At 35.8% G+C, this 16,102-nt stretch overlaps 1 protein-coding gene across 2 annotated transcripts in view; it reads left to right on the top strand.

Moving 5' to 3' along the window:
- The window catches only part of HMCN1 (hemicentin 1), a 240,336-nt gene that overhangs the window by 168,341 nt on the left and 55,893 nt on the right, over nucleotides 1-16,102 (top strand). For both annotated transcript variants that reach the window (XM_026669149.2, XM_087960847.1), the window contains 7 exons: nucleotides 26-107; nucleotides 358-489; nucleotides 1,916-2,065; nucleotides 2,431-2,590; nucleotides 3,004-3,128; nucleotides 11,848-12,031; nucleotides 15,466-15,563. In XM_026669149.2, coding sequence (XP_026524934.2) covers nucleotides 26-107; nucleotides 358-489; nucleotides 1,916-2,065; nucleotides 2,431-2,590; nucleotides 3,004-3,128; nucleotides 11,848-12,031; nucleotides 15,466-15,563 — 931 coding nt within the window. The remainder of the gene's footprint in view (nucleotides 1-25; nucleotides 108-357; nucleotides 490-1,915; nucleotides 2,066-2,430; nucleotides 2,591-3,003; nucleotides 3,129-11,847; nucleotides 12,032-15,465; nucleotides 15,564-16,102) is intronic.

The following is a 16,102-nucleotide window of genomic DNA, read 5'->3' as shown; positions in this document are numbered from 1 at the left end:
TATCACCTTTTGTTTATATTCACAGGTATCTGATACAGGCCAGTATGTATGCAAAGCCATAAATATTGCAGGACGTGATGACAAAACTTTCCATCTTAATGTTCATGGTAAGCTTTTAATAGACCGATTAAAGTGATCCTTGTTAGAGTTAGTGAATCAAATTGAACATAAGACAGGATAGACAGTTATGTATGTTCAAACCTTGATTTCTTAATACTTCCTGTTGCACAACAGGAAGCTGTGGTGGCAGATAGGCGGAAGGAATGAGGTACAGACTCTATCAAGACCATTTGTTTTTTTCCAGAATCCATTATTGGTAATTTGGTGCATGTATCAACCTGCTGTCTTCATTCACAGTACCACCTACCATTGAAGGCCCCCAGCAAGAGTGGATCAATGAAACCATCAGAAATCCTATAACTCTTACCTGTGATGCTACTGGAATTCCTCCACCATCAATAACTTGGCTTAAGAATGGAAAACCACTTGGTAATGTTTGCTCAAGTAACATTGGTTACTTGTTGGATTTTCTAAGATCCAAAATGGGGAATAGGTTCAGATAAAATTGCTGTAAGTTCAAAACAGAAAGGCATTTCTGTCCCTCCCACCCCCAAAGAATCTAGAAAGCTAATACCCAAGAAGGCAAGTATTAAGTTAATGTTGGTAATACTGAAGATGGAAAAATGGAGCTTAAAATATAAGACTCAGTGAAGTGAAAGAATAGCTTGTTATGTGTGATCAGGGTTTATGTTGTACTGAGTGGGAAGAAAAAATGTGTAAACCTTTCTAGCTTTCTGGAAGGGAATGTTTCTTCTAAGCTGAACAAAATTGATTTAAGTTGTATGAAATGAATTCTCTCTCAGCCAAATCTGGACAAATCACTACTGCATGCAGCCCCCAGCACTACCTTTACAGCCTTTAAAACACCCATTGAGTATGGAGTTCAATGCAAAATTGGTATATAAATTCTCTGTAAGATAAGCCTAGTTTCTTGAACTGCTGGACATGTTTTTTAAAGGTATTTTTCTTCTGATTCGCAATGATTTTTTCAAAGTTGGAAGTGCTTTGGGGTGAGGGTTAATGGTGATCAAAGATATCTGCAAAAATGTTTGCTTTTATCATAAGGATGAAAGGAACATTGCACTATAAATACTATATATCCATCACAATGCCACAATACCATACAAAAAAGAAAGAGTTTATAGGCAATGAAGCTTTCATCATTTATCCCGCTGATGGATGCTTTGAATCATGGTAATGCATTCCTTTCTCAAAGGAACAGCCTGTACCTTCTCTTACACTTTTCCTATTATTTTGGAATTGTGGGACCTAGCCAAACAAATGATCCATGTCTTATATTCCTTCCTTCTCATATGCTTTAAGTTGACAGGATAGAATATTTGTAGCTCAGGGTTGAAGTGAGGGGGTCCTTGATGCTCTCTGAGCTTGGTGGTTTTCTTGCAGATGTTTCATTACCCAGTGAAGGTAGCAATAGCAATAGCACTTAGACTGTATATTAGACAGTGCTTTACAGCCCCCTGTAAGTGCTTTACAGTGTCAGCATATTGCCCCCAACAATCTGGGTCTCATTTCAGAAGGATAGAAGGCTGAGTGAACCTTGAGCCGGTGAGACTCGAACTACTGAACTGCTGGCAGCCAGCAGCCAGCAGAAATAGCCTGCAGTACTGCATTCTAACCACTGTGCCAGCATGGCTCACAGCACATTCGTGCTGATGGTATTATCCAGTTGGGTAATGAAATGTTTGCAAGCTCGGGGAGCACCAAGGACTGCACAATTTTTTAAGCTGTCAGAGATAGCAACTGATCTCAAAGCATGGACATAGAGCTAAAATGAAAATTAACCAGCTTGTTGAGACTTCAATATTCTGATTTCTTCGTATTTGTTTATATTTAGAAAATTCTGCCACCCATGAGTTGCTTATTTTGCCAGGAGGAAACAAGCTGCAAATTGCCAGGCCTCACTATTCTGATAATGGAAATTACTCTTGCATTGCTTCAAATGTAGAAGGCAAAGCTAAGAAATTTTATGCTCTTTCTGTTGAAAGTATGTATGCATGATTTTATGTTTTTTTTAAAAACTGAGAAATATATGTAAAATAACTCATGTAGTTCCAGAGCTACTTACAAATCAGTATCTAATATAACAACAAATATTTTCAGTACAGTTAATTCAACAGCTTCATGTGCCACTATCTATTCTTACTAAATGTTTGTTATCTCCTAAATTAAATTTCTGAAATCCTTGAGTTAATTTGTATGGGGATAGGTATGATTGGAGATGGAAATGTAGAAGTGCTCAGGAGCTTTTCTTTTCCAACAAGGCTCAGTGTTTCAATAAATTGTGCTTTTATTGTATTTTATTCTCTGCTTTATGCAATCATTACTGATAGATATATTTTTATTCTAAAGTTCCTCCAGATATTGTTGGTTCTGAAATGCCAAGTGAAGTTAGTGGCATCCTTGGAGAAAACATCCAACTTTCCTGTGAGGCCAGTGGAACCCCTACACCTGCCATTCAGTGGCTAAAAGATGGGAAACTAATCACCAGTGATGAATCTCAGCAGATCAGGTTAAGTGTTGAACTCTCTTTTTGGGAAGTGAAGCAGAGCCCAAACAAAAGAACAGTCAGAAAAGGGAAATGTCTACAGAGATCGTCAGTCATCCAGGTCAAGATTGTCCCAAAGTAGGAAAGGGTTGATATCAGAGGATGTTTGTTCTTGTGAGAATGGCACTTTTGTTTTTATGGATTGTTGTGAGCTTCCTAGAATAATTATATGAGATAGGTGGCCATATAAGTCAGAGTCTAGAAAGAAAGAAAAGGAAGGAAGGAAGGAAGGAAGGAAGGAAGGAAGGAAGGAAGGAAGGAAGGAAGGAAGGAAGGAAGGAAGGAAGGAAGGAAGAAGGGAGGGAGGAAAGGAAGGAAGGAAGGATCTACAGACATGTTTCCAAAAATTCAGTATTTGATTTTCTTTCTTTCTTCAGCCTGGCTCCAAATGGGAGCTTACTGCACATTTTTGGAGCTCTTACAAGTGATGGAGGAAAATATACTTGTGTTGCTACCAATCCTGCAGGGGAAGAGGACCGGATATTCAGTGTGAATATATATGGTGAGCTTTGGTTTTGTTTGTTGTTCTTCATTCTGAGAAAATGTGAGTTATCTTTCTCATAATCTTTCCTAATTTTAAGGGGCCAAAAAGATAGCAGTAGCAATAGCACTTAAACTTATATATCACTTCATAGTGCTTTACAGATCTTTCTAAGCAGTTTACAGAGTCAGTGTATTGCCCCCAACAATCCTGGTCCTCATTTTACCAACCTTGAAAGGATGGAAGGCTGAGTCAACCTTGAGCTGGTCAGAATCAAACTCCTGGTTGTCGACAGAATTAATGTGCAATACTGCATTCTAACCACTGCATCACCACAGCTCATGCTAAGATGCTAATGAATTTGATCATTACTAAATTAAGATGTTCCTGTTTAATGTTGTATAGCTCAAAGTACCTAAAATAAAATAATCCTCTGGATTTATTTATGAAATACTAGATTGGTTAATTTTTGTATTATCAAAAGAAGTTATTAAAATTCTGTTTGCATTTTGCAAAATATAGATTTTGGCTGTTTTTACCAAAAGTAAGAAGTTAAGAGTGTAGATGACATTTCAATAATATATTGACCCAATCTGCAAATGAACTGCCTATAAAGGCATTAATTTTCAAACGTCCAAGTAGAATTGTGATAAATTAGAGTTAAACTAAATGAATACAGCTTTCAGTTTTTCACATCAAGTTTTTGTTTTAAAGGGCAATCCTTTTAATTAAAAAAAGTTATGTTAACTATTTATAAATACTGCTTTCAATATGGGTCAAATGGAGCATATGCTTGAAGGGAGATGCTCAGCAATCTTGTGGCTAAAGAAGCTTCATAGGTCACAGTCTACCCATATAGTAAGGTAAACACTTATTTTGGACAGCAAACTATTTTTGGCTATTAATAGGAACTGCACAAGTGGAGAAAAGGGAATACAAATATAAAATTGGATGTAAAATACAATCAATACCACCACAACCATGTATTTAAAAACTTCTCTTTTATCACATCAAGCATACATGTCAGGGTTCTGACAGATCCCCTAATTAATTCATGAGCCTAATTAATTCATGAGTTCACAATACATATTAATGGCAATTTTTTGGACTAGTCATAAACTTTGTGAACCTGAAGATTTTGGATTGTTTGCAACCTTATAATTTTTTGTGAAATGAGCAGGAAACTAACGGCGGCTGGTTCTTCAATTCCTACTTCTACCTCTTCACCATCTGGAGGACAACGATCAATACAGGCGATGTTACAGCAAGAAAAAGAATAGGAAAACATGATGCTGCCGATGATTATGCAAGGAATTCAAAACATACAAGCAAGAACAGAGAATATTGAAAAGAGAACATTGAACAAAGAACAGGAAAAACAGATGAAAAGGTGGAGAACATTCAACAAATGATGATGAAGTATGAGGAGAGATTCCAAAAAATTGAAGAAGATAAAGAGATAAGAAGATTGAAGATATTGATGGCAGATTAAGCGTGGTCAAACAAGATAAGAGTGTGATGCCGGGATGGGAGATTGACAGGTCAGAATTTTATCTTAGATTCCAAATATAGAGGAAGAAAAGGGACAAAATTTGGCAGAAATAATGATAGAAATCTTGGCTAAGTCATTGGAAATAACCCAAGAGAAGATGGTGGATGGAATAGATGAGGTCTTTTGAGTTTTCACAAGATATGCAATGAGAAATAAATTGCCAAGAGAAGTTCACATTAGATTTACAAAGAAAGCTATTAAAACGCAAATATTACAGATGGCAAGAGAGAAAACATTGAAATACAAAGAGATCGTAGTTCTGAAACAAGTACCCAGAAGAGTGAGAGAGATGAGAAGAGAGTATCAATTCTTGACTAAAATACTACTCAAAAAAGAGGTGAATTACAGATGGCTGATACCAGAAGGCTTAATGTTTACATGGCAGGAACCAAGACACAGAATTGATTCAATTGAGAAAGCAGAATTATTTTATACAGAATACGTCGGAGGGAAAGAGAAGGAGACAGAAAAAGAAGTGTCACTAATTGAATTCCAAGAGGACTGTCAAGCAGTGATTGAAAAAGAAGAAGGTGCAGTAGGCAGAAAGGTAAAAGTTAGAGAACAATGAGAACCAAGATCTACTAGGGCTGCAAAACCTACTTATAAAGTATAATGATGGAAGAGAAAAAACTGATTACAATGAATATAAATGGACTTAACTCAGCTGTTAAAAGAAGGAAAACTTTCCATAAATTAGAGAAATTAAAATTTGATATAATCTGCCTACAAGAAATACATATTTAAAAGCAACATGAACAAATATTGACACAGCCAAAGCTAGGGAAAATATTTACCGCTTTGACACAATGTAAGAAAAGAGGAGTGGTTTTATATATTAAAGATTAGTATCTTTAATATAGCGGAATTGATTTATACAGATGATGATGGAAGAATCTTAATGGTGGAAATAATGGACAATAATATGAAAACACTCCTGATTGCAATCTACGCTCCAAATGATAATCAAGAAGAATTCTTTAGAAAATTACATATGAAAATAATTGAATTGGATTATGTTAATATTTGTATGATGGGAGATTTCAATGGAATAGTAGATGATAAACTGGACTATACAACACAGAAAACAACAAAGCAAAGTAGAAAGACTCTCCCTAAATCCTTTTTTGAAATGATAGATGAAATAAACTTAAAAGATGCATGGAGAGAAAGAAACGCTAAGACCAAACAATACACTTTTTACTCAAACAGACACTCATCATGGTCTAGAATAGATATGATATGGATGTCAACAGAATTGATTTCTAACCTACAAGAAATTGACATAGGAACAAGTACCTGGGCAGATCATAATCCAATGACAATTAAATGGAAAGGACAAAGAAGATGGACTTTAAATAATACTATATTAAAAGAAAAAGACTTTATACAGAAAATGGAGAAAGATTTGATTTTTTTTTAAAGAAAATAAAAAAAAAAGATACATCAATGCAGAATCTATGGGACACAATGAAGGCTTATGCCAGAGGCTTGATAATAGACTATACAAGGAAAAGAAATATTATGAAAAGACAAGCCACTAAGGCATTAGAGGATAAATATAAAAGACTTGAAAAAGAGTTACAGAAACTGCTACAGAAAAAGGACATTAAGTGAAAAATGGATACAATTAAACATAAAATGGGATTAATGGAAAAAGAATTAGCACAAAATATTAGGGGTGTGAAGCAGAACTATTTTGAAGACGCAAACAAACCAGGTAGATGGTTAGCATGTAAATTGAGAAAGGAGAGAGAATCAAGAAAAATATCGCAATTAATAGATGATCAAGGCCAAGCTTGTTATGGAAGTAAAGAGAAGAAAAATATTATACGAGACTACTATGGGAAATTGTATGAGCAAGAGAATATAGACGATGAAAGAGTTAAACAATACCTGCAGAATGCCAGTCTATCCCAGATACCTAAAGAGACTGAAATAATGCTATAAAGTAACATGACAATGATGGAGTTAACTGAAGCACTTAAGAAACAAAATAATGGAAAGGCACCAGGTCTGGATGGATTTCCAGCGGAATTTTACAAGACATTACAAGAATCGTTGAATCTTCCATTGTTAGAAGTTATGAATGAAGTTATGTCAAAGAAGAGGATACCCAAATCATGGTCAGAAGCATATATTACACATGTCCCAAAGGAGAACACTGAGCCACAACAAATTAAGAACTATAGATCTATTTCCCTGTTAAACTCAGACTATAAAATCTTTGCTTCAATATTGGCAGAAAGACTTAAAAGATATTTGAACAATTTTCTTCATCCTGATCAAAATGGGTTTCTGCCAAAGAGACAAATTAAAGATAATATGAGAATAATTTTGGACACTTTGGAACACTATGAAGCACATCCTGAAAAACAAATGGCTTTGATATTCTTAGATGCACAGAAAGCCTTCAACAATGTGAACTGGCGATTCATATTATTACAGCTGGAACAGATGGGTTTTGGTAAGAAATATATTCAAGCCATAGAAGCTATATATCATAAACAAACAGCAAAGGTAATGATAGAGGGAGAATTGATGGATTCCATTGATATATGAAAAGGGACAAGACAAGGCTGCCCACTGTCACCTCTGTTGTTTGCGTTAACTTTGGAAGTGTTAAATTGAAACATTAGAGAAGAAAAATATATAAAAGGGATGAACATTAAAAAGGAAGAATTTAAATGACAAGTTTTCATTTTAGAGGATCCATTAGAAACAGCATTTAAACTGATAGAAAAGATAGAGGCATATGGAAAAGTAGCTGGTCTGAAAATAAATAAAGATAAAATGAAGATCTTGACAAAGAATATGTTATTAAGACAAAAGGAAGAATTGGCAGATGTTTTGAAAATCCAGGTCACAAATAAGGTTAAGTACTTGGGGATACATTTGACAGCAAGATGCAGCACACTTAAAGAGAATAACTATATTAAACTCAAACAACAGATTGCGACAGATCTGGCGAAATGGGAAAATTTACAATTATCATTAATAGGGAGAATATCAACAATTAAGATATTAAATTATCTTAATTAAGATAACAATTAATTAAACAATTAAGATAACAATTAAGATATTACCTACAATCTTTCAAACAATTCCAGTTAGGCTAGGGAAAGGCCACTTTGAAGATTTAAATAAAATAGCGTTGAAGTATATATGGTAGGGAAAGAAAGCGAGAATAAAATTAAAACTGTTGCAAGAAGCTAGAATAAGAGGAGGATTTGGCCTGCCTAATTGGGAGTTATACTATCAAGCTACAAACCTGATGTCAGTTAAGGAATGAATAACACTAAGAAATACTAGACTGTTGACATTAGAAGGACATGATTTGTTGTTGGGATGGCATGCCTTCCTATGGTACAAGGGAACTAAAACACAGGGGTATTTTAGAAGACATTATATATGTGAGGCTTTGTTACTAAACTGGGAGAAGACTAAAAAGCAATGTTATTTGAAAATTCCAGTCTGGTTATTGACTATTGAAGCATTTTCTTATCCTATAACATATAAAAAGGAACAAACAGTTAGATATGGTGAAATATTGAATGAAAAGGGTGAACTTAAATCTTTGCAAAAGCTAGAAGAACAAGGTATAAAGATGAATTGGTTTTCATATACGCTCTAGATATGATAAAAATTCCAAAACAGAAGGTTTTTATGATAAACTGACTGACTTAGATAAGATTTTGACAGGTGATGAAAAGGTGATTAAAAAACTATATGGATATTTATTAGAAATTAAGCTAGAAGAACAACTTAAAGAAACAATGATTGCTTGGGGGAAAATTTTGGATATAGGATTGACTTAGGGAAATGGCAAAAATTGTGGTCTCAAAATTATAAAATAACAATGTCAACAGCATATAAAGAAAACTTGTATAAGATGTTTTACAGGTGGTACTTACCCCCAACAAGAACAGCAAGAATGCTCAAGAACAAATCTGAAAAATGTTGGAAATGTCATCAGATACCTGGCTCATATTACCATATGTAGTGGACGTGCACAGACGTTAAAAGATATTGGACTAAAATCCACACATGGTTGGAAAAAATGACAAAAAAACACATAGACTTGAAACCAGAGATATTTTTATTGGCAATTTTACCTGAAATATACAGTAGGGAATTGAAATATTTGATTGTAAATGTATTAACAGCGGCTAGGATTGTATTTGCTAAAAATTGGAAAAATGAGAAAATACCAATGCAGAAGTAAGTTATTAAGAAAATAATGGAATGTGCTGAAATGAGTAAATTGACATTTGAAATTAGAGAACAAGAAGATAAACAATTTTATAAGATTTGGGATTTATTTTATCAATGGTAAGAAAATAAAATATGGTAATGAAATACATAGAACTTTATAATATAAGGAGAATGGAACTATATAGAATATATAAAGATGTATTATCATATTATAATTATGGGATGGACTTAGGATGATAATATGAATTGTTATAAGATAAATATCTCGCATAACATGAATGAATAATAGTATAGTCAAATGATTGATTAACAATGGTAATAATGTATTTAGGAATATTTGACTGATAATATGAGAATATAAACAAGTAATTGTAAGTGAGGACTATGGAGAGGATGCATAAAACAATTTGTAAGCAATCGACACACTGTATATACGTAAGTGGAAGATGGCTTGATGTTTTTATGTTGTGTTTGTGTATGTTTGTCTAAAAAATAAAATTTTGTTTATAAAAAAAAAAACTTTGTGAGGCTGAATGTATCCTTGAGATCTTAGGTGTACTCCTGTTATACAAGATAAAGTCTTGGGTAACACTACATAGTGAATACAGTTTTCTGTAATAATTCTGTAATATTCTGTCTGTCTAGCCAGTCTAACTGTTTCTGAGCTATCTAATATCTATATGCTGCCCAAATGGTCCTGAGCACTGAAATTAATTGACTTTGAAACTACATGTTTTTCAGGGAAAGGTATTTATGAAAAGTTTCCCCCCAAATATTCAGTCTTTTTCCTTTCCTTTCCTTTCCTTTCCTTTCCTTTCCTTTCCTTTCCTTTCCTTTCCTTTCCTTTCCTTTCCTTTCCTTTCCTTTCCTTTCGGCATTGGTTTACTACTGTTCTTAATTTTTTTTTAAAAAAATATTCTATGTAGTTCAGACAGCTAACCAGATTTGATTATGGTTGTGTAGGTATGGTGGTCTTATCTGGATCATGGGGAAGCTGGTTAGAATATATGCAAAGTCAAAACAACTAATCAAACCATCTTACCCTAAAGAGGTTGCATCAGAATAAAGAGTCTTGGGATTTCTAAATTTAGCTTTGTCTGAATGTCTCCTAGAGTCCTAGAAAAAGGACAGCTTTGTGGCACCTCACATTGCCTTTTTAACTTGTAAATTTCTTAGTCCATCTAATGGGGTGAGAGGAAGTAGGAAGCTGTAGCAATGGGTAACACCTCCCACTTTGTCTGTGATAGTCCCAATTCTACTCAAAGCACTGTGGATTTTTTTCAAGAAAGAAAGGAAGGAAGGAAGGAAGGAAGGAAGGAGGGAGGATGGTAGGGAGGGAGGGAGGGAGGAAGGAAGGAAGGAAGGAAGGAAGGAAGGAAGGAAGGAAGGAAGGAAGGAAGGAAGGAGAGAAAGAAAAAGAAAGAAAGGCGTGAATGAATGAATGAATGAATGAAGGAAGGAAGGAAGGAAGGAAGGAAGGAAGGAAGGAAGGAAGGAAGGAAGGAAGGAAGCCTCCCTTGCTGTGGCTAAGAGGATTTTAAGAAATCTCTAGCGCATGACTGATTCAATTATCTGAGTCAGCCACATAAGAATACAGCTTCTCAGAAAACATTATTGAAGAACAAGAAATATAATTAACATAGCAATTTGAGTTGCCTCTACCAGTCACAGATGTTCAGTATTCTGGGACTTGTACTGTATTTAGAATCATGTGTTTTATCATTTTTTGATGATGTACATTGCATATAATTGTACCTGTAAATAAGTACATATATTGATCCTATAGCTCTGTTCCAAATGCAGAGCAGCCCCAGTTATATTTCTGCTTGTAGCCCACTCCTACTCCGCTTCATTTTTTAAAATATTTTTGAGTTACATTAGAAAATGACTTAATGAGAATTCTGTTTAAAAAAAGAGAAGCAGAAAATGTGGCCGTACAAGGACAAAATGCAATTCATAAATTTGAAGAGACAGTTTAGGAAGATTTAGAAAGAGCCAGCATAGTTATATTCCACTTTGTGTCAGGGCTGCAGCTGTAGAGGAGTCAATAGTATTAAGTATCTGGGGGTGCAGATAACTAATAATCTGACTTGGTCTCTTCATACGTTATCCTTAGTGAAGCGTGCAAGCCTTTACTGTGTTGGATGAGGAGAGCACATCTTTCTCCTTCTGACTGATCACTTTTTACAGAGGCATGATTGAGAGCATTTTAGTAAACTGCCTCATGGTGGTAGCGGTGCCTCAGATAGAAAGTCCATACAAAGAGTGCTAAGGACAGCTGAGAAGATTATAGGAAGCCCAATTCCTGTTATTCAGGATACTGCTTATAAGCACTACATGCTTAGAGCTCAAAGTATTGTTAGAAACCCCACACATCTATTTCACAGTGTGTGAAGTGGTCCCCTCTGGGAGGAGGTTTAGTGGTCCTGCTATAGTGGTCCTACTAAATTCTGTAACAACTTTGTTCCTTATGCCATCCATCTTGTAAACTGACAGGATTCTTCCTCCGCCCCATGTATATTATACATTCAAACTAGACTGGGATGTTTCTCTGTGTCATATATGTATGCGTATGGGGATATATGCATAATGGTTATCTTTTGAGAGTTGAATGCAACAAATTTTCATTTTAATGTATGCTGATTAGTGTACATTTAAAGTGACAGTAAAATTTTACTCTATTCTATTTCATGATTTTCAATCTTTTTCAGATTTTTTGTGATTTTTGTGATTACTGTGTTTTATAATTGCTCTTATTCTGAATAGACATAGTAGACCAGTGGTTGTACTCCCATTGAACTAATGCTTACTGGCCATATTGACTGGGGTTATTGGTAGTCAAAACTGAAAATTAGTTAGATGGCTGTAAGTTCTCCACCTTGATTTTGAGACGATTTCAACTCATTTTAAAAGAGGAGTATAAATGCTGATACATGTAACTTGTTTTTTTTTTTCTTATTTGGTTACATATTTTAGTGCCACCCACTATCAATAAAAATAAAGAGGAACCTGAGGCCCTAACTGTGATATTAGACACTTCAATAAACATTGAATGTCAAGCAATGGGCACTCCACCTGCCCAAATAAATTGGCTGAAGAATGGTCTTCCCCTCTCTACATCTTCCCACATCAGGTTACTTTCAGCTGGACAAGTACTCAGGTAAGGTTTCATTAATTTAGGCTATACCAAATGAAAATAGTTCACTGCTAATTATGATGGTTTCATAATTTCAAGAAGTAGGTCCTCCTCCCCTATATTGTTTTGGGAGGTAGGCACAACACATCTGGAACATACTATGAACATGTTTGTAAAGTATTCATTAGGAAGTCTTGCTCATTTACAAACTGCCCACTATCAATTGATCAGAAAGCTGGTTACTATGGTCTCTTTACTATCTGTCATTATCTTTGCCCTCTTTCTGAATGGGCAGATGGGGCTCCCAAACAAAATGTAGGATTGTACCAAGTCCTATTTGGGCGTTTTTTGAAGTCAAGATTATGTTGGAGCTGCCACTTTGCTTTGTAGCATATGAGCTTCGAGTTTACTGAATTGAAAAAGCATTTTACAATGTAGAAAATCAGATGAGAATAGAGTCTGGAGGATGTCAAGGAAAGTATCCACAGGCACATTGCCTCCCTAAGCACCATATTGAGACTCCCAAGACTGCTTGATGTTGCCATTAATTATCAATAAGTATTATAACTTCACTGCAGTTTTAGCATTTTGGAGAACAAGTGCCATTTTTTTCTAACAATTAGGGCTTGCTCTCTAAATTCATATATAGGGAGCTTTTATTTGCCTTCAGTCTCTATTCTTAGTCTTGTCTCTTTTTTCTTATGAGTGCCAAAATAAGTTGCAGAATTTGCTTGGAAATAAATCAATTAAAATTACATTAATTTAAAAAAGCTGGGGGAGTGGGGTTGTGCCTGTGTCAAATGACCCCATTGTCATTTATTTCAGAAAATAATTTCACATTCTCAGGTCAGGGACAAAATCTGAATTTAACTTTTAACTGGCTCTCTCACTAAGTCATCTGATTTTCCTTTAGACTTAATTTTAACATAATGTATAATATACAGGTGAAACTCAAAAAATTAGAATATCGTGCAAAAGTTCATTTATTTCAGTAATGCAACTTAAAAGGTGAAACTAATATATGAGATAGATTCATTACATGCCAAGCAAGAAAGTTCAAGCCATGATTTGTCATAATTGTGATGATTATGGCTTACAGCTCATGAAAACACTAAATCCACAATCTCAGAAAATTAGAGTATTGCGAAAAGGTTCAATATTCTAGGCTCAAAGTGTCCCACTCTAATCAGCTAATTAAGCCATAACACCTGCAAAGGGTTCCTGAGCTTTTAAATGGTCTCTCAGTCTGGTTCAGTAGGAATCACAATCATGGGAAAGACTGCTGACCTGACAGAAAACCATCATTGATACCTTGTGCAGAAAACCATCATTGATACCCTCCTTAAGGAGGGAAAGCCTCAAAAGATAATTGCAAAAGAAGTTGGATGTTCCCAAAGTGCTGTATCAAAGCACATTAATAGAAAGTTATGTGGAAGGGAAAAGTGTGGAAGAAAAAGGTGTACAAGCAGCAGGGATGACCGCAGCCTGGAGAGTATTGTCAATAAAAGGCCATTCAAAAGTGTTGGGGACTTTCACAAGGAGTGGACTGAGGCTGGAGTCAGTGCATCAAGAGCCACTACACACAGATGGATCCCGGACATGGGCTTCAAATGTCGTATTCCTCATCAAGCCATTCCTGAACAACAAACAATGTCAGAAGTGTCTTACCTGGGCTAAAGAAAAACAGAACTGGTTTGTTGCTCAGTGGCCCAAAGTTCTCTTTTCTGATGAGAGCAACTTTTGCATCTCATTTGGAAACCAAGGACCCGGAGTCTGGAGGAAGAATGGAGAGGCACACACTGCAAGATGCTTGAAGTCCAGTGTGAAGTTTCCATAGTCTGTGTTGATTTGGGAAGCCATGTCATCTGCTGGTGTTGGTCCACTGTACTTCATTAAGTCCAGGGTCAACGCAGCCGTCTACCTGGAGATTTTAGAGCACGTCTCATTCTGCAGACAAGCTTTATGGGGATGCTGACTTCATTTTCCAGCAGGACTTGGCACCTGCCCACACTGCCAAAAGACCAAAACCTGGTTCAATGACCGTGGGATTAGTGTGCTTGATTGGCCAGCAAACTCACCAGACCTGTACCTCATAGAGAATCTATGGGGCATTGCCAAGAGAAAGATGAGAGACATGAGACCGTACAATGCAGAAGAGCTGAAGGCCGCTATTGAAGCATCCTGGTCTTCCATAACACCTCAGCAGTGCCACAGGCTGATAGCTTCCATGCCACGCCGCATTGAGGCAGTAATTGCTGCAAAAGGGGCCCAAACCAAGTACTGAGTACATATGCATGCTTATACTTTTCAGAGGTCTGATATTGTTCTATGTACAATCCTTGTTTTATTGATTGCATGTAATATTCTAATTTTATGAGAATGTGGATTTGGGCTTTTCATGAGCTGTAAGCCATAATCATCGTAATTATGACACATCGCAGCTTGAACTATCTTGCTTTGCATGTAATGAGTCTATCCCATATATTAGTTTCACCTTTTAAGTTGCATTCCTGAAATAAATAAACTTTTGCATGATATTCTAATTGTATGCTATCCTCTTCTTAATAGCAAAGATCCAATGAATTAGTCATCTATATAAAAGGAGTCCATCATAATCACTATATGTCCCCATCTGACAAGCCTAACTTTATCTTTTTTTCCCCAAAAGATTATATCTTTTGCAAAACACGCTAGAAGGATTTTTCTTTAGAAACAAGGGATCCCAAGAACTTATGTTCTTCTCTGTAAAGATTTCTAAATTTTATTATTAAAAGTATCAATCCAATTACACAGTAATTAGAGAAAGTTCAATTTATATTGAGTTTTTGAAAGGTTCCTGAAATCTCAGGGAAACATCCTTATTTACTAATAGGCCTAGGAGCTAGGGAACCCAGGGATTCATTGACATCACTCAATAAAATTAGCTGATCCAAAGATTCAATTGCATGTGGAAAGTCATCATCATGTATAGGAACATCTGAACGACTTCGAAGGATTCAGCTTAATCTGAGAAATCAATTCAATTTTCAGAATGTCACTTAATCCAGCCAACCTTGAACTTCAACTCTGAATTCAAGATTTGCACATGCCCATTTTATAAATGCCTCAGAACATTCCTATATCTGGTGCACCTTGGCAGATCTCTGAAGTTATGCATGGCAACTTCTTGTTACTGTGGTAAAAAGAAACTTCTTGTTTCATGGTAGGTTCCTGGTTAGTATAGGGATGAAGGAGTGCTTATATCTGTTGACTTAGTTAGGAAATCAAAAAGCATTCCAGAAGAAGGCAGTTACAAATTATTTCCATAACAGTGCCAATCAAATGGCAGTAGTCACCAAGAACTGAACTTAATTTGAGAGCATCCTGGTCTTTCATTTTATAAACGGTTATCTACTCTGTATAAAGCAGAATAAGGAATTTTTAAATTTCAAAATGATTTCTGGTTGTCTTCCTTCCAGAATTGTTAAAGCACAGGTAGCTGACACTGGCATGTACACATGTGTAGCCTCCAACAGAGCTGGTGTTGACAATAAACGTTACAGTCTTCAGGTTTATGGTAAGCCTTTTTAAAGCAATATAGAGTGAAATGGTAACCTCCTGGTGTATTCATAAATACAGGTGGCCCTTGCTTATTGATTACATAGTGACTGTTCAAAATTACAATTGTGCTAAAAAAGGAGACTTGTGACTGGATCTCAACCTTTTTGACCATTGCAGCAGTCCCACAGTCTCATGATTGTGATTGTGGACTACTGCAATATACACTGCTCAAAAAAAAATAAAGGGAACACTTAAACAACACAATATAACTCCAAGTCAATCACACTTCTGTGAAATCAAACTGTCCACTTAGGTAGCAACACTGATTGACAATCAATTTCACATGCTGTTGTGCAAATGGAATAGACAACAGGTGGAAAGCATAGGCAGTTAGCAAGACATCACCAGTAAAGGAGTGGTTCTGCAGGTGGTGACCACAGACGACTTCTCAGTTCCTATGCTTTCTGGCTGATGGTTTGGTCACTTTTGAATGCTGGAGGTGCTTTCACTCTAGTGGTAGCAGGAGACGGAGTCTACAACCCACACAAGTGGCTC

This window comes from Notechis scutatus, chromosome 3 (genome assembly GCF_049901735.1).
Source record: "Notechis scutatus isolate UNSWTSFEM ecotype Mainland chromosome 3, rNotScu1.2, whole genome shotgun sequence".
Lineage (NCBI taxonomy): Eukaryota > Metazoa > Chordata > Lepidosauria > Squamata > Elapidae > Notechis > Notechis scutatus.
This window is presented reverse-complemented; position numbering and strand designations above follow the sequence as displayed.